This window comes from Parasteatoda tepidariorum, chromosome 5 (genome assembly GCF_982258835.1).
Source record: "Parasteatoda tepidariorum strain Cologne lab strain chromosome 5, Ptep-v5.0, whole genome shotgun sequence".
NCBI classification, from domain to species: domain Eukaryota; kingdom Metazoa; phylum Arthropoda; class Arachnida; order Araneae; family Theridiidae; genus Parasteatoda; species Parasteatoda tepidariorum.
The window spans coordinates 61,925,390-61,947,882 of record NC_141759.1 but is presented as its reverse complement, the minus strand read 5'-3'; the positions used below and the strand labels follow the sequence as shown (position 1 = coordinate 61,947,882).

The window sequence follows — 22,493 nt, the reverse complement described above, 5'->3', positions numbered from 1 at the left end:
TTTAGTTATTTATTATTTTTTGTGTGCTTTTAGTCAAAGAAAAAAGTTCTAAGCCATTTGTTGGACAACTACATCCACTTGATGCCATTGTAGGAAAACCAATTATATTGGAGACCAAAGTAGCTGGAAACCCAGCACCAAAAATAGAGTGGTATTGTATTTCTCGTTTTTTAAATTATAGTAATGTTTCATTTCCTATGAGCTGCACAATCAGTCTTCCCGATGAGCAGACCTAGTGCGTTCTCGAGAAGTGGTATCCACTCTTTCAGGACCACCACAATGGGTGAGATACCGCTGGCCATGTTAATTTGGACGTTCAGTTTCTGCCACAATAGATGGCAGCACCGAGACTCTATTTGGATGCTAAAGTGCACTAGGAATTTAATTTTTCCGGAAATGCCAAGAGCCAATTATAGTAATGTGCAACGTAGTAAAAATATGTTGTTTTTTAAGAATTTATAACAATGGAGTGAGCAAATATTTTTCTAAACAACTCTTACATCAATTAGTATTCTTTTAACTTATAATATCGAATACAAATTTAACCGGTATTATTTGAATTATTTGCTTATCACTTTTATTGTGAACGAATTTTGTTTTGTTTTTGTAGATGAAAAATGCAATAATAATAATTTATCGCTTTTTAAAAAGAAACTAATAGTATGCTTTTGTTAGAAATTTAATAAAAAGTTTCAAAGTCATATTTGTGTCATATCTTAACCGGTTAACGCCCAGCGTCCTATATTTAGGACAGTCCCTTTTTTCAAAGACATTCATTGTGGTGGGAAACTTTTTTCAGCATTTTCATTTATCTGGGTGAATTAAAAGATTCTCAGATACCACAATGATTTAATTATTTCTGATTAGATCAAGAATTATAAGGAACAAGTACTTTTTGATCTATCAAAGACTTTTTGAATGCCATAACAGTGGAAAAACCAATTAATTTCGATAATATATTAAACCACTTTTTGTATCATTTCCATATATAAATTCGGGACAAAACGGGTTAATCACTCCATTAGTTTCGGAGTTGTTAAGCAGAGAATACTATAATCGCGGCTAAAGAATTGGCCAATTAAAAACAATTTATGAAGCTTAAGGTGGTTTTCTGGTCTAGAAATCCGATTGTTGCCTTATATTTAACATTTTTTATTGAAACGAAAGACTTAGTTACATAATTTCGTGGTTTTATTTCCTCACCTTTTCTTCCCATTTTAAATTTTTTTTATCCTGAAATTATTATTTATTAACATATAAAAATAATGGTATAAAATGGCAGTGCATGTCGAGCGCATAATGTTTAATCTGAAACAGATGAGACTAAATATTAACGATAATAGAGTTTGATGGACTTGAATTTACTGGCTGACCGAAATAGCTCTTCAAATTTAAATTTTTGAGTTACCAGTGTTTACTGTTGAAATATACATATATTATAAAAATGAAATGTCACGCTATAATTGCCAACATTGCAGAGATGCCAACTTGCTCTGGACAGCAAATACATTTTTTAAAGTGGTAGCTTATCAATTGTGATTCTTGGTTTAATAAATTCAATTTAGTAGATTTTTATTCGCCACTGTTTCTAAATGATTTGTAGGCTTATATAATTCTCCACTTTTAACACTTATGTCATGCTATACTTGTTAAAAAGCAAGCAAAAATAGTCAAATTGTTGCAAAATTTACTTAGTAGTTATTTACCTCTTTTTTAATTATTTTGGCGTGTCCAGGGCAGTTGAAATCTGAATAAAACGCGCCACAGCTACCAATTAATCTAAAAGATTACTGTTGCAGTTAAGTTATTATGAAAACAATGACTGAAAGCGCAACAGAAAACTATATATATTTATAGTCAAAAATAAAAGTGGTACTTTTAATATTTAAAAAACTGAATAATTTTCTCTACCTTTAAAATCATATAAACCTTCCCTGTTTTGAATATTCAACGTAACATAACATTTCATTTTTTTTGCGCAAAAACTATTTGTGTGAAAAGTACAAGGTTTACTTTTGATGCAATGATTGGAATTTTTTTCAGTTACTAGCACTCATTCTTAATGGTTCTCAGGGGTGACCTCAAATATGCCAATAAATTACTGCAAATTCTGTTCTAGCTACGAAATCGGATACAAAAAAAAAGTACTTTCTCTGAATATAAGCTCGTTTTTGGATAAAATGAACATATTCTGTCACAGGTACTAAAGCGCTTCACAGAATGAAAATCTGACTAACCATTCAAAATTTATTCAAGTAATTTTTCCCAATTAAACCTCTTCTCTCTAATTCCCACCCACCTACCCTGTTTCATATTTTTAGAGTAGCTTTCCTCAAAATTTTTGATATAAGCAAGGTTTCAAATCAACGTAATTTATATTGTGGTGCGTTCAGTTCAATTCTCAGGAATCTTTTTCGCTAAATGCGTGCGGAGTTAATTAAGCAATGCTTAATATTATTTTGGATTCTTTTAGGTTCAAAGACGACAAAAAACTGGAAAGTGATTCCCGCATTAAATTAACAGAGAAAGATAGTAAGGCCTTGCTGACCATTGACGAAGGAAAACTGGAAGATTCTGCAGAATATAAAATAGTTGTTTCCAATGACCAAGGAGAAGACAGTTCCACGGCTGCAGTTACAGTTTCAAGTAATTATTGGTTTATAATTTGGGAAACTTAGAAAAGGTTTAAACTTACACCTTCCAACGTATTTTAATAAATTTTATCATTAGCTAGAAGAATCAATGCTAATATTTGATGCAAGGCTATTTTTCTTTAGTAGAACTTAATAACTAATAGAACTTAACTTAACCAGAAGTGCAAACAATCACTTTCAATTTTATCTATAAAATTATGGCCAAAAAAGAAAAATATTCTCCGCTGTCGTTTTTTTTTGTTTAACTATTTATGAATAAAAATTCTTAAATATTTTAAAAGTAAAATTTAAAAAAAATAAATAATGCGTGGAGTCCCTCCGTGGGGAAGAAGTGAAACTTTGTAATGTGGAAATGAAAATAGTAAGGGGTAGAAATTAATTTTTAGTAAAATCATATTGTCTCTTTAAGACAAACTTTATTAACTTTGCTTACAATTCACAATTGATAGCATCTTTTAATTATCATTTTCGAGTGGAGAAATATCCAAATCTATAACATTTACAATGGGATTTTTATAACTAAAGTAAGATACGAAATGTTTGAGTTCTATTTTTTCAATATTTCTTGCAAAAACTGCATCAATGGTGTTCCCCCTTTGGTTATTGGATCATTCGTACCATTTATCATTTCCAATCCAAATTTTTCTTTAAGGAAGGTTAATAATGTTTCAGCTTCAGGTAACGAGAACGCAACAGTGCTTTCATGCCCCCTCCATGGTAGTGTTAAACGTTTAACGCAACCTTGTTGGAAGTCGCAGTAGAAGTTTCACTTCAAAAAGTTAAACCTATGTTTCACCTGTGTGATCCCCACAGAATTTAGCATATTCAAATGCGAATCAGTTAGTGTTCAACACTGAATCAGTTTGTGGTTAAATACTTTAAACAAAGATGTTTCATTTCAATATCAAATGTAATCCTCGGTGGCTCAGAAGATAGAGCGTTCGTCTTCCAGTCAGGTGAAGCGGGGTAGAATTTCAGCCATGGCTGGTTGATACAAATTCCGCATCCGGCTTGCAACGACAACAGTGCTGATGTAAAATATTCTCAGTGGTGGACAAATCATGGGTTAGAGTCAACTTGCCGTCTGGCTAACCGTGGGAGGTTCTCGTGGTTATCCTCGCCATGTAACGCAAATGTGGGTTGGCTCCATCGAAAAGTCCTCCACGAAGGTGAATTTCTCCCAATACTTGATCCAGGAGTTCCCTTGTCTTCTGGGTTGGACACAAAATTACAAGGCTATGCAGTTTAACCATGAACCCAAAAATTGGGTCGGCTATTCGGCGACAGTTATAAAATAAAATGAAATACCAAAACTTAAACAATAAATCTTAATACCAAAATATTTTAATTTAAAATTCGCATAAAAATCTTGCTACTCATAAAGGGTTAAGTTAAAAATGTAAATGCCTTCCTATTCGATTGCTTAGTTTCGAAATATATAACACGCTGAATGCCACGCTAATTTTACATGATTTGCTCGTCTGGCCACACGGTAAATAACTACAAACTAGATTTGCAAATATAGACAGATTTTGTTAGTTTATAAAAGGTTTAGCATGACATATTTCAAAAAAGTGGTGAATTATATATACTTATCAATTGTTTAAAAATAGTGGTGGATAGAAATCTACTAAATTAAATTTATTAAACCAAGAGTCACAATACTTAAGTAAATTTTGAATAAATTTTCTGCAATTCCATAAGAGAGTGTAAATTTTATAGTTCCATATCATGTTATACGCTGTCAGCCAGCTGTTTTTCACGGCCTACGTGAAAGGTCAGTGTCAGCCACCGGTGGTTGACGCGGTCTAAATGTAATTTCAGTGTCTGCCACCGGTGGCTGACGCAGTCTGAATGTAATTTCAGTGTCAGCCACCGGTGGTTGACGCGGCCTAAATGTAATTTCAGTGTCTGCCACCGGTGGTTGACGCAGTCTGAATGTAATTTCAGTGTCTGCCACCGGTGGCTGACGCAGTCTGAATGTAATTTCAGTGTCAGCCACCGGTGGTTGACGCGGCCTAAATGTAATTTCAGTGTCTGCCACCGGTGGTTGACGCAGTCTGAATGTAATTTCAGTGTCAGCCACCGGTGGTTGACGCAGTCTGAATGTAATTTCAGTGTCAGTCACCGGTGGTTGTCGCGGCCTAAATGTAATTTCAGTGTCAGCCACCGGTGGTTGTCGCGGCCTAAAGGGAAAGTCCAGTGTCTACCACCGATGGCTGACGCTGCGCTCAGCGTGTTAAACATTTCGAAACTAAACTATTTCTCATAAAATAACGAGAGTATAATCCTTTATGATAAAATTTAATTAAGTAAAAAATAACATTTAAATATCACAAATTATAATATTTTAATAAAAAAAAAACTATATGCGTTAAAGTGACTATATGCGACTAAGGGGATAGAGCCCGCGTCTCCCAACAAGGTGACTCAGGCTCTAGTGATTACTGGTCGATACGAATTCCTCACCCTTCTCTCACCAACCACAGAGCTGACGTAAAATATTTTCAGTGCGCATGGGTAAAGAGTCTCCTTGCTCTCAGCCTAACCGCAGAAAGTTTCCGTTTTTTTTCTTTCCATGTAACGCAAGTGGGGATTAGTTTCATCAAAAATTCTGCACCAAGGAAAAATATTTTCCCAATACTTGATCCAGGTGTTTTCTTGTCTTTTGAATCGGATTCAAAATTACAATGCTACGGAATTGTACATTGGCAGTCGTAAACTCAAAATTGTTTCAGTTGTTAAACGACGGTTATAAAATAGTTTAAAATATAAAAAGAAGTTATATTAAATGTCTGATTCACTGATATCTAATCGTCGAGAAAAAAAAGCAAAAATCGTCAATTTTGTTTTCCAAAAAAAAGAATTGAGGCTTGTAATTGCTACCACTTTAATTTCCTTGCAACGCTTACTTATAAGGGTAGTCTTAAATCTAACTTAAGTTCATTATTGCGGCTTTTTTTTTCATTTAAAAAGTCACGTCTGTTCAAGGGCAGTGTGTGACGAGATATTCAAAAAAAATTAAATTACATTTCATTGCAACTACTGATCCAAAAATAATTAAAAATTGGTAATCAAGTTTTCCTTGCTAGCAAATATCTAACTGTTTTACCTTGAGTAGAGGTAACACCCGCAACAACTAAGTCGAATGGTGTGTACCGAATGAAATTTTTCTCTAGGAATTATAACTGTTAAAAATAGTGGCAGCTACGAATAGTTTATTTCCCCTGAATAAAACGCAGCACCAGTTTCTTTTAACGTTTCCGGAAGTATAACAGACATTCAGTTTCAAAAGGAGGTGCACACATCACTGGAGCCCCCAGATCCATGAGAATGAAAGATCTAAGAAGAGATTTAAAAATCAATCAAAATAGAGAAACACATAGCTGAACTATGTGCAAGTTTCTTCAGAGATGCACTCTCTTCTCATACGTGCAACTACTTTAAAAACTTTGACTTTGAGCTCATCAAAGACAACATAAAATATAGCCCGGCAACCGCCTTCTTCCTATCCGATAGAGTTTTTTCCCGTAAATTTTGTAAATACTTGTACATATTTTTGCGCATTTATTATCATGTATTTTTCATATTTCTCTGAGGCTAGGTGACTACTGTGCACCTGAGAAGCTCGGAGGTAATACCGCGGTGTGAGGCGAGGCAGTCTGCCGCAAAAACCTCTTCTCTCTCTTAAATTTGTTTAATCCCGCTACTTAATTTAAATTTTCTCTCAGTTAATGTTACTGAACTCCAACTTTCACCTTCCAGTTGCGCTTCGGCGATTTATTATTTATTCCCACTCAGATGAATTAGTTAGAGCACCTAGCGGGGCCGATGCTAAGATAACCACCACATACAAGTATGAGTGAGTAAAAGGAGGTGCAGAATTACTTCATTTGCATTCCACAACCTCATCGAAGCACCACAAAGATCAATCTAAAGATGAATGGGGAAAAGGTCGCGAGCGGCCTCAGGTACCCAGATGTTTTATACAGTTCAATTCAGGAGGTGCAGCAGTTTCTAGCCACTCTAGAAGCAGTTGATGTAGGACACGAAGACTGGGATTCAAGCTGATATAGTTTGATCACTAAAAACACAACTTGAAAACGTGTCTCAAACAAGCCATGAGCTCATTTTATTACATACAAAATTTTAATGCTTTATATTCTTCCTCTTTTTTTGTGTAATATCTTACCCTCCAATGTCTGAGTTGCCAGCGGTAGAGAACTAATCCAGATATTTTTAATGCAAGTATAAATTTTCTAAGACTTTTATCGCTAAGTCTTATTAGTTTTACTATGAAAAACTAAAGAGGACTTTTGTGTAAACTTTTGAATCATTCACATTTATTGGTGTAGGAAAATTTTTTTTAAATCACTGAAGAACGAAGCACACATTAAAACGTAAAATTTGCTACCACAAGAAGAAATTTTCCCGAAAAACGTAAAAAGTTGACCGTTCTAAATAAAACATAAATATTTCTAGCCCTAAAAAAACTTTAACCAATGAAAACAGTGAGTGAGTTGGCATCTATGAGATTATTGTGTCCTGAAAGACGAAAATGAAAACATTAAATAGAAGTTTTTTTTCGCCATGGTGTAAAGGCTCAAAATTATAGCTATGGACAATAAAGCCGTTGATTTATAAATAGAGTGGAACTAAATTTAAAGCATATGCCTACTTTGATTTAAATTATTATTGTTTGAATTCGAACTTTTTTTTATAGTTCCAGGAAAGAAACCATCAATTGTAAAAGAATTAAAAGCAACTAAACTTCTGGAAGGAGACGAGGGTAAATTACAGTTTGTCCTGGCAGGATACCCAATGCCAACAGTAGCTTGGTATGTATAGAAGATTGAAATTCTTAAAGTGTGCGCATATATATATATATATATATATATATATATATATATATATATATATATATATATATATATATGTGTTACCGTTAAAGTATACAATGCAGTTATTTCATAGAATACCTAGTTATTCCATGAAATAACTGATCGTGTCCGTTAAAGTGTGTAATATGTTATTAATTTGACACTTTAACTAGTTATTCTATGAAATAACTAGGTATTCTATAAATTAACTAATGAGAGACAGTTAAAGTGTAAAATAAACAATATATCTAAAATGAAATGACTAGGTATTCTATAAATAAACTAATGATAGACAATTAAAATGAAAAAGAAGCAATTTATCTAATTTATGCAGCGTATAAATGGTATTTGTGGAAACGTACCATAAAATCATTTGTAACAACAAGGATTACTAAAATGACACTTGGAATTACAAAGAACATTATTTCTAAAACAAAAAGATTTCTTGCTGACACACTGGGTTTTACACGAAAATTTTTTAAATCCCTGACTAGTACCTAAACTTTAGGCTGTAGCAACCGACCGGAGCGATATTTCTACATCCGGTGCTTCTTCGATTTTAATTAATTTTTGTTCTCAGACACTGAACTGGGATCGGGAATATAATTGTTATATGCGACCGTTTCTTGAGCCCAATTGGAAAAATCCTTCTTCGGTTATTTTTATGATGATAGCTAAAATAGATAAATGCAGTAGGGGTGGAAGGTAAATCTATTTGTCATGCGAGATATATGATATAGATTATTTTACACTTTAACGGGCTGCAGGTGAAATAACTAGTCTGTGAAATAACTAGTTAAACCATGAAATACAAGAGAGTTTTACACTTTAACTGACACGATCAGTTATTTCATGGAATAACTAGGTATTCTATAAAATAACGGATTTCATACTTTAACGGTAACATATATATATATATATATATATATACATAAAGATTTATGAAATGAGAAGAAGAAACATTATAATAATAAAATATTACAAAAACTATCTCAAAATTTTATTTAAAAAAATAAAAATACAAATTCGGAAAACAAAATAAGGAAAAGATATAATCTCGTCATCAGTCCTCACTGTTATATCTGCAAAAAAGAGTGCTTTCTAACATTGTATTAGTATAGCCAAAGAAAAATATATCAATAAAATAGTGTGAAGAGCACCCAAGAGAAATTTAAACGAAAATAGAACATATTAGGTAAAAACTACAAACTAAAACATATTAAGCGAAAAATGGAAAATAAAAAGTAAAAAAGAAACAAAATACAGAATAAAATACAAAAAGTAAAATATAAAGCGGATTAGCAAATTCAAATAAACTTAGACATACCATTATCTTTTAAAAATGAATTGAAATATTTTAGTAACAAGATTGCTAGATTATTAAGTATGAAAATAGAAGCGTAAGTAGAGGATAGTCGGAATATTTTAAGGCTCGTTCTTACTGAAGCTCGTTTGATTTTCTAGTTACCTTGGATTGGCCTAAACATTAGTACTTCAGTGCTTTTTCGCGTTGCCTATAATAATACAATATTAATGAGCACTATTCTTTGCGAAAATAATCGTTGTGCTGATGACAAGATTATATCTTTTCATTATTTTGTTTTTCGACTTTTTAATTTTTTATAAAATAAGATTCTTAAATACTTTTTTTTAAATTATTTTATTTTTTAATGTTTTTTCTTCTATTCATGAATCTGTATTATATTTTTTTTCCATATTTTCTCTATATTTTTAATTTAATCGATGAGTTTTATATACTTGCAGCTTATGTGCAGCAAATAAAGCTTATTATTTTTCTTAATTTTCTTCCCTATTCTCTCTTTTTGTTTTTCCTTTTTGTCTTTACTATACTATATTATAATATGTATCCGACGGTATACATAGATAAAGCGTTATAACTTATAAAAATGGTTATCTAGCAGATCACAACTCTAGAAGGCACCACTTAAAGTAAAATCATGTTAGATTGCCGGAAGAACAAAGGGAAGATAAAAGGCGATTTTTAAAAACATCTCCCCAGGCAATCTAACTAGTTTTGATATTTTTCATTCTGTCAATTTTTCTTCACTTATTTTTAACGTCATAGTTGACAAGAGTTCTGAAAAACATATTAAAAACGTTCGTTTTGGAACTTCTTGTACAGATGAAAAAAATTTAGAATTCATTTAAAAAGCTAGAATATTTTTTATCGAAATTAATTATCATTACGTCAAGCCATTTACTAATTATATTCAAGTTATTTCACGAAACTTCTTTCAAAATCATAGTTGCATAAGATTTCTATTTTATATTTAAAGTGGTAACAAAATCTATTCTTGAACCATGGTAACTCAGGGGATAGAGAGTTAGTCTTCCAATGAGATGAACCGAGTTCGAATTCCATGGTCGATATGATTTTCGCACCCGGCTCAATCCGACCACAGTGCTGACGTAAAATATCTTCGTAAAATATAGACGGATCGTGGATTAGAAGCCCAATAATTGATCCAGGAACACTGAAAATATGAAATCTGTAATTCATATTTCATACATTTAATATATAAATTTAATGTTAAATGATATTCGCCATTAAATTATATTCGATATGAAAATTCTATGTTAAATAATATTTGATATGAAAAGAGTAATCGCCTCTACATATAAATGAAACATATAAATAAATGCATAATTATAAATTGGTGGAGAATTCGAGATTTAACAAAAAAATTGTCTGCAATATTAGTTTAATTTTCATCCCATTGAGCACTTGGAAAAACAAGCCCTGGAATTAGAAAAACTTAGCAGAAAAGTGGAATGATTTTAATTCTTTCGGCGCATCGAACTTTGACTGAAAATTGTAGATAGACAGCACGTGCGACTATGGATCCTGAAATCTAAATAAAGATACACTATGTTATTAAAAAAAAAATAGCGGTTGCTAAAAAAGAGGTGAGTGTTTGGAAGCAAATAGTTATATATTTTTAGTTGTTTGCAAAGTTTTTAAAACTAGTTGTTAGGACACACTGCATCAGAAAGACTTAACCTTTCAGAGAAGAGCAAATTTCAATTGAAAATGTTAGTCAGGCAGGACATTCTACTTTCTGCTAATACGCAGATATATGCTCAATAAGGACTTGCTTTCGTAATAATGCGTTTCAGCAATATTCTCCAATGTCTGGGATATTAAGCCAAATAATATGCATTGGGGAAGAAGGTTAGGTTCCACATACACAATGTAAACCATTACGCCAAAGTTCGGTGCGGTCCCTCTGTACTAAGATAAAAAGAACATTTAGGGAATCAGATACTTGAAAAGGGTTTGCACCCTCCTCTCCTCGCAACCACTATTGGGACGGCTAGGAGAGGAAAAGTTTTCTCTTCTTATTTAGTGTTTCTTCTTATCTCTTCTTCTGCACTCCTACACAATTGATAAACAGTATTAAACAATAAATTAATATATTTTCAAGAATACATTTATATCATCCATGTTGATTAAATCTGCTAACACATTTTGACATAGAAAGAAGGAAAAGAGTGGGTGGGTTGGAGCCAGCCTACTGAACCATACATAGTTTTCCAACGACCGGTTCACAGGTGACGTATTTTCTGACTGTCATTTTGGTTTTTATGCGCATGCGCTGGATCTTAGTGCATATAATGTTCTGCTAAATCTGAGTATGTTGCCCACTTTGTAAGTTGCTTTTCTGGTAAAGCTCCCCGCATCGAGCAGTTCCCCACATTAGCTACGTATTCGAAGAGCTATTCTTCTCCTTTCTATAGTCTTTTGTTAACCCTTTCGCGCCGACTGTCATATATGCATGCCAGCATAAAACCGTATCAATCAGGGTAAAAAGATAAAACTGGTAATCAAAATAATTCTTTAGAAGTTTATTTGTGGGAGGAGTTATAATTGTTTGATATATTTAATTCACCATTACTTTGTTCAAAATAAAACTATTTAGTTATACTTTGAATTAACATTGATTATATATATGATTAAACTAACAATAATTAAAGTAAAAGCAAAGTAAGTCTGTCAAATTAGAAACGACTACATTTAAGTTACCGTTTTTAATTTAATTGCGTCCTGATCCTGATTTTGTGCGAATGCTTTTCTGAATCACCCGTCCCCAAGGGGTTAAATACCTGAAAAAGACACTAAAAAAACTGAGTAGAAACGAGATTTTTACGAGATTCTTTCTATATTCTTTTTTTCTTACAGCACAAAATTTTAAGACACAAATTTCGATCTCAAATAAAAAATTAATAACAATGATTTTTCTGTTGCTATAATTTTTTTGAATTAAGTTTTTTTTTTGGGGGGGGGATCTTAAAATTTAGATTGATAAAAATATTCGAAGATAAAAAAAAAAACCTTATTCGTTATTTAGTAAGCATTTCATTTCATGTCTGTCGAAAGGGAAAAAAATAATAAGTAAAGCAATAAAATCAACAAACCCGAAAGCGATACTAATTGAAAATCTCTTCAGAGAAGATGTGAAGTGCAACTAACGCATCAGCAAATCTTTAAATAGGTGATTCAGGGACAATGGAGCAATAAGAAAGATGCTAGCGGCGTTTGATCTTTAAGATACAGTTAAGAGTGTTCCAGACAGTTATAGTTATTTCGCAGCTAAATTTTCCATATTGTTTTCGATTATTTTTTCTTTCAATGACCATTAAGCTCTGATTTTCTAGGATGCATAATGGAAGAAATGTTCTCGAAGGACAGCACTGCACTGCCACTTTAGATGATAAAGGCGTGGCAACATTGACAATACAAAACGTGAAATTAGAAGATGGAGGAATGTACACAGCAATTGTTTCCAACAAATTGGGAAAAGCTAGCACCGAAGCACCTGTAATTGGTAAGACATTTTAAATCATAGATAAATATTGGATATTTTCTGTCTAAATTTTAAAATTTATCCTGAAATTGTACTTAACTTTCAGCAACATTTAATTAAATATTTAAAGATAGATATGTCAATATAATTCAAATTTGAGAAATCTCTTTTTCAAATTTTAGATATTCATTAAATATTATTCATTAAATATTATAGATAAAATTTTATACCTTGATAGAATTTTAGATATTCATTAAATATTATTCATTAAATATTATAGATAGAATTTTATACCTTGATAGAATTTTAGATATTCATTAAATATTATTCATTAAATATTATAAATAGAATTTTATACCTTGATAGAATTTTAGATATTCATTAAATATTATTCATTAAATATTATAGAGAGAATTTTATACCTTGATAGAATTTTAGATATTCATTAAATATTATTCATTAAATATTATAAATAGAATTTTATACCTTGATGGAATTTTAGATATTCATTAATTATTATTCATTAAATATTATAGATAAAATTTTCTCCCTTGATAGAATTTTAGACATTCATTAAAAGGATTGTAGTAGGTTTTGTATGGTGTTTATATTTTTTAAAAGTAGTATCAAAACTAAAATGATTCACAATATTTTATCTAGCATAATTGTAATTGCACAGTCTTAATAGCTACGAGGGAATATACTTTAAGTGCATATTGTTCCTCTTTATGGTTTCAATTTCAAAATGGAAAGGTAATAAATGAGAGGATGGGCAACGAATTGAACTACATGGAATGCAAAGAAATTGTCATACCTATTTTTATTGCACAGCGTGTGAACTTTTCATTAATCATTTATTAATTTACTGTACTAATAACTGTGTGTGTACAGAGACGCCAAGTGTTTATATATATACAGAGATGCTTCTCTTTCCGCAAAAGTTTAAATAAATTGGTAGCGAATTAAATAGTAAAACTTGTAGAATAAGGATAATTACGCTTACCTTTTAAAAGAGTCACTATGATATTAATACAATGAATTTGATTTATATATGATGCTTTGAATTTTGGATTTTACTGGTGAAAAAACCACTTAAAATGAAAAATATTAAACTACAAATTAAATTTCGTTGCAACAAGAAAACAATAATTTTTTTTTTGCTACGGAGCAAATTGGCATCTGTACTTAATTTTAACAAATTGGCGCGTCATAAAAATCTTTGAATTATTTAGAAATAGGGGTTAGTAAAAACCCTATAAATTGAATTTTTTAAACCTAGAATCATACATTAACACATTGCTGACCGGCAACTTTTCTGAAAATTGCTCCATTTGCCCGGCAATTGTTTTGAAAAAGCGAGTGTGGAAGTAAAACAATATAAATAAACTTTAATTTTTAATGCCGTCTGACAAAAAGTTAACAATCACCTATGTGTAATGGTACACCACAAGTTTTGCAAATATATCTGGTTTCGTAAAGTTGTAATAAATTGGTATAGAATTAAATAGTAAAACCTGAAAAGTAAGGAAAATTACTCCCACTTTTTAAAATAGTCACTTCGAGATCACTTCTAACGAAAACACGAGTTAACTCGTGACCGGTCACCAACGTTTGGTCACGAAAACACGAGTTAACTCGTGACCGGTCAGGAATGTGTTAAAAGACTACCACATGAAAATATTATTAATCCGTAGTTCGGAGCAAATTGGCGTACCTGCATATCTATCTATCTATCTATCTATCTATCTATCTATCTATCTATCTATCTATCTATCTATCTATCTATCTATCTATCTATCTATATATATATATATATATATATATATATATATATATATATATATATATATATATATATATATATAGGCAAACAGGCAGATATAGTTCCCATTTTTTATACGTAGAGATTAATTTTATCCTATTTTTACTTAACAGTTGCTCCAACAACAAAAAGTGATGCAGACAAAGACAAGAAGCCGACGAAAATATTTGAATTTCTTCAAAATTTAATGCCTCAATTAGCACCGGAAGGAAAACCATGTACTTTAGAGGCAAAAGTTACTACTGATCCTAAACCTATATCAGTTAAATGGTAAGAAATAGAATTAATTTTTTTTCTTCTGTCAATGATCTAAGAGTAGAAATAAAGATCAATGACAGAAAAAGTTAAAAAAATAATATTTGTTAACATTTTGGATTTATCGGAATGTCACCTTATAAATTACAAATTTAACCGATTAAAAAGAATCGTCCGGTCCTTAAAAAATTTAAAAAGTGTTGCCAAATGTTTACGAATTTCATTTTATTTAGCTTTCACTTTAAAACTAAAAATACAAAACCAGTGATTATTTATTTGGAAACATTAAGCGTATTTATCATAAATATACTAGGATTTTATAATTTATTTGATATATGGATAATCTTGGATCGTATTATATCCTATCCACGTATTATAGTATCGTATCCACGATATTGTAATCTATCGTGGTTTATTTCTTTCTTTTCTTTATTTATAAAAAATTGGGCACCCGGCCCATATCCCATACATCATGAAATAGTATAAAAAGTTAAAATAAGAGACAGTTTGAGTTCAGCAGTCTATGGGGTGGCTGTATCGTGGTTTATATAATATATTTGGAAATATTAAGCGATTTTATTAACTTTAAAACCTGATACAGTTTAGAAGCATTTATTTTTCTATTATAAATCACTCAAAACGTAAACAGTGCTAAGAAAGCTATTTTATTGTGAGCGTTAATATATGAAATTAAACATATTACATGCGCACTAGAATACATTATTAAATTTAAGATCGAATTATTTGGGATGAAGGAGCTAATATATCTTTAATATTAATATGGTAGCTAGGAGTAGAATATTTTTACTCAGTCTAAACTTGATTTAAAATTAATATATTATAACTATACGCACACATTGGGTTAATATCTAACCCGCACAATCGTACAAGCTTGCAGTACTTTTTTAAAGCTAGTGATAGGTAACAGTAATATAATGATAAGTAGTATATATTTATTTTAATAACCCGCTTGGTTATAAAAACAAATATATACTACCATTTATAGCCATTACCATTACAATACGTACATTACACCATAACAACATATACTATCAGACATGGTATACATTTGTTTTAATTATCCACTTGGTTATAAAAACAAATATATACTACCACTTTTTTCTTCTAGGTGTTTTTTAATAAGCATTGCTTTTTGAGGCATTGATTAATAAGGGCTTGTTATGTCCTTGAAATTGCTCCAAATTTGTTGCTACATTTCGAGTAGGAGGAATCATGAGTAACTCCCGATAGAGTTCAATAGATCGACACCATTAAGATTATGTTACTATTGTATTCACGATTCTTTAATAAGAAGATAATTTTATACAATTACTGGTGGAAGATTCCTTACAAAATAGTGCTTACAAGATCGAGCATGCGAGTTCTAGATTTTTGTAACCAAATGCTTTGTACTGATTTGGATATACACTACTGGCCATTAGAATTGCTACACCAGGAAGGTTACACACCACGAACGTGAAATTTGCTGAACGGATAAGGCATGTTGTGGTATACAAATGATTAGCTTATCAGCGAATTTATGCAAAGCAGGTGGCGGTAGCGAAACCTACAATGTGTATAAAAGAAGAGATTTGATAGCAAGTTTCCCATACAGAAATTGAATTTGAGTGTTGTTCTTGGGTAAAAAAGTTTTTGTTATTTCTCGTATAAGAATAAGAAATGCCCACCAGCACGTGTCTGAATTTGATCAAGGTCGAATTGTGGCCTACCGAGATTGCGGTTTATCATACCGAAGTATTGCTGCTCGCGTTGGTCGAGATCCCATGAATGTTGGCAGAATATGAAATCGATGGGTTTATGACGGTCATATTGAACGCAGAGCAGGATCTCAGCGGCCCTCCATCACTAACAGCCGAGAAGACAGATATGTTATCCACATGGCCTTAAGGGATCGTACAGCTACGTCACGAACCCTGAGTCAACAGATGGGGTCATTTGCAAGACAAGTCACCTCTTGTCTTGCAATCGATCACGAAAGACGATCACCTCTTGTTCGCATTGCCGGCACTTTGAACAGTAGCCGTTACATTTCTGATGTGTTAGGGCCAGTTGCTCTGCCTTATCTTTGAGGCCTCCATAACGCTAGTTTTCAGCAGGACAATGCACGACCGCATGTTGCCCGCATTGTCCTGACCTTCCTTGACACAGAACATGTTCGCCTGTTGCGCTGACCAGCTCGTTCTTCTGATCGGTCACCAATTGGAAACGTCTGGTCAATGGTAGCCGAATGACTGGCACGCCACCACTCGTCAGTCACTATGGTCAATGAATTGTGGCATAATGTTGAACTGCATGGAATGCTGTACCCGTCCTTGCTATCCAATCTCTGTTCGACCCGATACCCAGGAGAATAACTGCTGTTATTGCTGCCAGGGGAGAATGCTCTGAGTACTGATTCCTCAGGATATATCCTGGAAATTTAATCACTTGTTCTTCCAACTATAATGTATGTGCCCAATAAATTTCATTTTGTTATTTGCATTCCTTCATGGTGTAGCAATTTTAATCACCAATAGTGTATTTGGTCTACTTTGGTTCTGATTCAAGATGGGAATGCTTGGTAATAAATGTTGCTGATTGATAGCATAGCACCCTGAAACCTCCGAAAAATGTTTAAATGAAATCATAAAATCATTAGTATCCATAATCAGTACAAAAATATTCAACTGTGCAACTAATGCTTGACGGAGGGAGTAATTATTTATCTTTTTCGTACTTAAATTTATCATTCATAAAAATTGACTGCTATCAACTAAATAGAGGAAGTTTAGTACCGTAACTACCAACATTTGCTCTTTTTAGGACCGTTTTTTCTTTAAATTACATTTACATATTTTCTTAGTTATCAGCTGTGAGTCAATAAAAGTATGGCGACTTTTTTTTTCTTGAATGTATTGTATAAAAAAAAAGAATTTCTTGCTTCAGGTTAAAAGATGGTAAAGAAATTCCACCTTCAGAGAGAATAGAAATCGGACAAGATTCCTCAGGATCACTTAAACTGTGCATTGCTAACATGACTCCATCAGACAGGGGGAGATACGCTGTAGTTGTTTCGGACGGTAACGTCGAAATAAAAAGTGAAGCGGTGGTGAACAGTAAGTAAAGTCATTGAGCAATCATGATTAAAACTAAAAACTCTTCAAATTGTGTAGATAAATAGAGGAAACAGCAAGTGTTTTGTGAACCTCCACTTTTTAATCTTTCACTGAAAAGCACACATCAAAATGCCTTTGTTGCAGAACCATCAACGACACTTTGACGATTAACACGTTAGCGAGCATTTTTTACAAAAATAAGTAAAGAAATTCGTAGTTTGTATCACAGAAATTCACAGATAACGCATGTGTGAAATTCTTGCTAGCTCTCATTTTTAATAGAACATATAACCAATCAGATTCATTTCTTACATTCAATTATTTCGCTGAAACTAGCTGTAAGTTTAATAATTAAAGCGACCCAGGCCCATGGGGCCAATACGCCGAGGTTTTGTTGTCCCTCCGCCGAGAAGCAACACCACGCAGCACAAGAGACCACGCAATAATTGGACCAAATGCACAAGGCCCGAGTCACACGCGACAAAAAGCAACACAAGGCGCGTCGAGAACAGAGGAGGACGTAAATAGCTTCAATACAAATCCCACAGCGTGACAGTGCCAACTTACCTGTACACTTGCACGCCAACTTCCCTGCACAGAAGAGAGACAGCATACACCCCAAGATCCGAGAGCAGCCCTCCAGCTGGTAGACCTTTGAACCAACAATTGCAAACAATAGAACAAATTTCGTTTGCAATAGTTAAGGTAGAAGAACAAGTTGGAGCAACAAATTAAATTGCCATGAGGCAAAAAAAGTTATGTTTACGGTAGATTGAAAGGTACTGTAATGGCTTACAATGTACTGGAAGGTCGGACAGTTTTTAGTCCCAATATCTGGTTCTTCGTTGGATATATATATAATATCTATATATTATATACATATCTAACGGGTTGTTATAAGGTATATATGCATACCTGACAACTCTTCAGGATTTTCCGGAAGATTTTATTTTCATATTTAAAGTGGTAGCAGTACTCACCTTATTCCAATCAACTTTTTGAATTATAATGATAATTATAAATGAGTTTGACCACCACTACATATAAATAATTACAATAAATATATCAAAGCATAATAATCCTTGCTCAAGCGAATTTCAACGGGAACTAAATATAAATATATTTTTGAGTCAGATTGTTTTTCGTTTATTGTTTTACAACCACTCTGAAAATCCATTCTCGGAAAGAGTGAAAGTTGGCAGGTATGCATATATATCTTATAACCGCCCGTTAATTGGAGACACAGGTCTAACCCAGGACGCTATGGTCAGTTCTCAGCAATGAGCCAAACTTAATGTTTGTTTCATGGCAGTTGAAACACATTTTCTTTTCGCATTCATTCGTATAGTTCCCTGTGCCACTACAACTAGAGCAGTTTTCATCAACTTGACAGTATCTTGCCATGTGCCCCAACCGTTTACCGGGTTTGTTTGAGGAACAATGAGAATTAATTATTTTTCTAGTGATGCCTGGTATATAGGGTTTGTTTGAGGAGCACTTGCAATTAAATACACTTTTATTCATATTAACAATGTAATGATATTTAATTACTTTTCTAGTGATGCCTGGTATGCCAGGTTTGTCTGGAAACAAACCATATTTCGTCAAAGGTTTGGAACCTTTAAAAGTATCTGAAGGACATACAATACACCTGAAGGCGGAACTGCCTCCAAATTCTGGATGTGCTATTAAATGGTATTGTTATATTTATAATCTTTAACTTTTTTTACTAGAATTCATTTGCTCCAAGAGAAGTAATAGGTCATAGTGTTTCGTTTAAGACCATAAATATTGATTGTTAATACTTAACTCATAGCATTCGAAACGCATTTGATATAAAATTATAGCCGTGTAACCTGTTCTAACCACATAAACTTGTTTAAAAAAATTAAAAAACACGACTAGTTTCGTCTGATACTTGTCCGGCTTATATTGAAACAGTAATAAACCGTAAATAAAAGCATGCTCAAGATATACTCAAAATAAATTTAAAAATCACGAAGCATTTACGATCGGAAGAAAGCTGAAGTGAACGAAAATGGGACATAAACGTTAAATTGTTGCCATTTAGGCTATTTTAATCATATAAACTTGAAAAACAAAAATTACAACTTGTTAGGTTTTTTATACTAATTGTGTGCCTTATTTTATTTTGAGACAATGATAAACCGTAAACTAGACAATACTCTGGATATAGTCAAAATAAATTTAAAAATCACGAAGAAAACTGATCAGAAGAAAACTGAAGTGAATGAAAATGGGACATAGACATTAAATTGTTGCCATTTAAGCTTTTTTTATCATATAAACTTGAAAAACAAAAATTGAAACTTGTTAGGATTTTTTATACTAATTGTATGCCTTATTTTATTTTAAGACAATGATAAACCGTAAATAAAAGCATACTCCAGATATACTCAAACTAAATTTAAAAATCACGAAGCATTCACGATCGGAAGAAAGGTGAAGTGAACGAAAATGGGACATAGACATTAAATTGTTGCCATTTAAGCTAATTTTTATCATATAAACTTGAAAAACAAAAATTACAACTTGTTAGGTTTTTTTATACTATTTGTGTGCCTTATTTTATTTTGAGACAATGATAAACCGTAAATTAGAACATGCTCTGGATATAGTCAAAATAAATTTAAAAATCACGAAATATTGATAGTAATTACACAGAAGTGAACTAAAATACGATGGAAATTAAATCATTGCCGTATTATCTATTTTAATCATATAAACATCAAAAAGTGAAAATCAAAACTTGTTTGGTTTTTATACTATTTGTCTGGCTTATTTTGAGACAGTAACACACTATATATAAGTACATACTCAAGACATAGTCAAAATTTAAAACTCATGAGACATTGTTCGAAAATAAACAGGTGTAAACAAACAGAAACACTAAAATGTGGATTGTAGAATGTCTACCCTTCAAAAACCTTCATCATGAATTAATCGAGGTGTAAACAAAATGTAATGAATAAACATGAGGTGTAAACAAAACTATGACAGAAACACTAAAATATGGATTGTCTACCCTTCAAAAACCGTCATCATGAATTAATCGAGGTGTAAACAAAATGTAATGAATAAACATGAGGTGTAAACAAAACTATGACAGAAACACTAAAATATGGATTGTCTACCCTTCAAAAACCGTCATCATGAATTAATCGAGGTGTAAACAAAATGTAATGAATAAACATGAGGTGTAAACAAAACTATGACAGAAACACTAAAATATGGATTGTCTACCCTTCAAAAACCGTCATCATGAATTAATCGAGGTGTAAACAAAATGTAATGAATAAACATGAGGTGTAAACAAAACTATGACAGAAACACTAAAATATGGATTATCTACACTTCAAAAACCGTCATCATGAATTAATCGAGGTGTAAACAAAATGTAATGAATAAACATGAGGTGTAAACAAAACTATGACAGAAACACTAAAATATGGATTGTCTACCCTTCAAAAACCGTCATCATGAATTAATCGAGGTGTAAACAAAATGTAATGAATAAACATGAGGTGTAAACAAAACTATGACAGAAACACTAAAATATGGATTGTCGACCCTTCAAAAACCGTCATCATGAATTAATCGAGGTGTAAACAAAATGTAATGAATAAACATGAGGTGTAAACAAAACTATGACAGAAACACTAAAATATGGATTGTCTACCCTTCAAAAACCGTCATCATGAATTAATCGAGGTGTAAACAAAATGTAATGAATAAACATGAGGTGTAAACAAAACTATGACAGAAACACTAAAATATGGATTGTCTACCCTTCAAAAACCGTCATCATGAATTAATCGAGGTGTAAACAAAATGTAATGAATAAACATGAGGTGTAAACAAAACTATGACAGAAACACTAAAATATAGATTATCTACCCTTCAAAAACCGTCATCATGAATTAATCGAGGTGTAAACAAAATGTAATGAATAAACATGAGGTGTAAACAAAACTATGACAGAAACACTAAAATATGGATTGTCTACCCTTCAAAAACCGTCATCATGAATTAATCGAGGTGTAAACAAAATGTAATGAATAAACATGAGGTGTAAACAAAACTATGACAGAAACACTAAAATATGGATTATCTACCCTTCAAAAACCGTCATCATGAATTAATCGAGGTGTAAACAAAATGTAATGAATAAACATGAGGTGTAAACAAAACTATGACAGAAACACTAAAATATGGATTGTCTACCCTTCAAAAACCGTCATCATGAATTAATCGAGGTGTAAACAAAATGTAATGAATAAACATGAGGTGTAAACAAAACTATGACAGAAACACTAAAATATGGATTATCTACACTTCAAAAACCGTCATCATGAATTAATCGAGGTGTAAACAAAATGTAATGAATAAACATGAGGTGTAAACAAAACTATGACAGAAACACTAAAATATGGATTGTCTACCCTTCAAAAACCGTCATCATGAATTAATCGAGGTGTAAACAAAATGTAATGAATAAACATGAGGTGTAAACAAAACTATGACAGAAACACTAAAATATGGATTATCTACCCTTCAAAAACCGTCATCATGAATTAATCGAGGTGTAAACAAAATGTAATGAATAAACATGAGGTGTAAACAAAACTATGACAGAAACACTAAAATATGGATTGTCTACCCTTCAAAAACCGTCATCATGAATTAATCGAGGTGTAAACAAAATGTAATGAATAAACATGAGGTGTAAACAAAACTATGACAGAAACACTAAAATATGGATTATCTACCCTTCAAAAACCGTCATCATGAATTAATCGAGGTGTAAACAAAATGTAATGAATAAACATGAGGTGTAAACAAAACTATGACAGAAACACTAAAATATGGATTATCTACCCTTCAAAAACCGTCATCATGAATTAATCGAGGTGTAAACA

General features: G+C 32.1%; 1 protein-coding gene across 4 annotated transcripts in view; it reads left to right on the top strand.

Annotated features, from left to right (window-relative positions):
- Positions 1-22,493, top strand: part of LOC107440440 (protein Obscurin) — a 276,955-nt gene that overhangs the window by 160,217 nt on the left and 94,245 nt on the right. For all 4 annotated transcript variants that reach the window (XM_087164070.1, XM_087164068.1, XM_087164071.1 and 1 more), the window contains 7 exons: positions 34-151; positions 2,474-2,646; positions 7,378-7,492; positions 12,212-12,381; positions 14,296-14,452; positions 17,384-17,553; positions 19,113-19,248. In XM_087164070.1, coding sequence (XP_087020196.1) covers positions 34-151; positions 2,474-2,646; positions 7,378-7,492; positions 12,212-12,381; positions 14,296-14,452; positions 17,384-17,553; positions 19,113-19,248 — 1,039 coding nt within the window. The remainder of the gene's footprint in view (positions 1-33; positions 152-2,473; positions 2,647-7,377; positions 7,493-12,211; positions 12,382-14,295; positions 14,453-17,383; positions 17,554-19,112; positions 19,249-22,493) is intronic.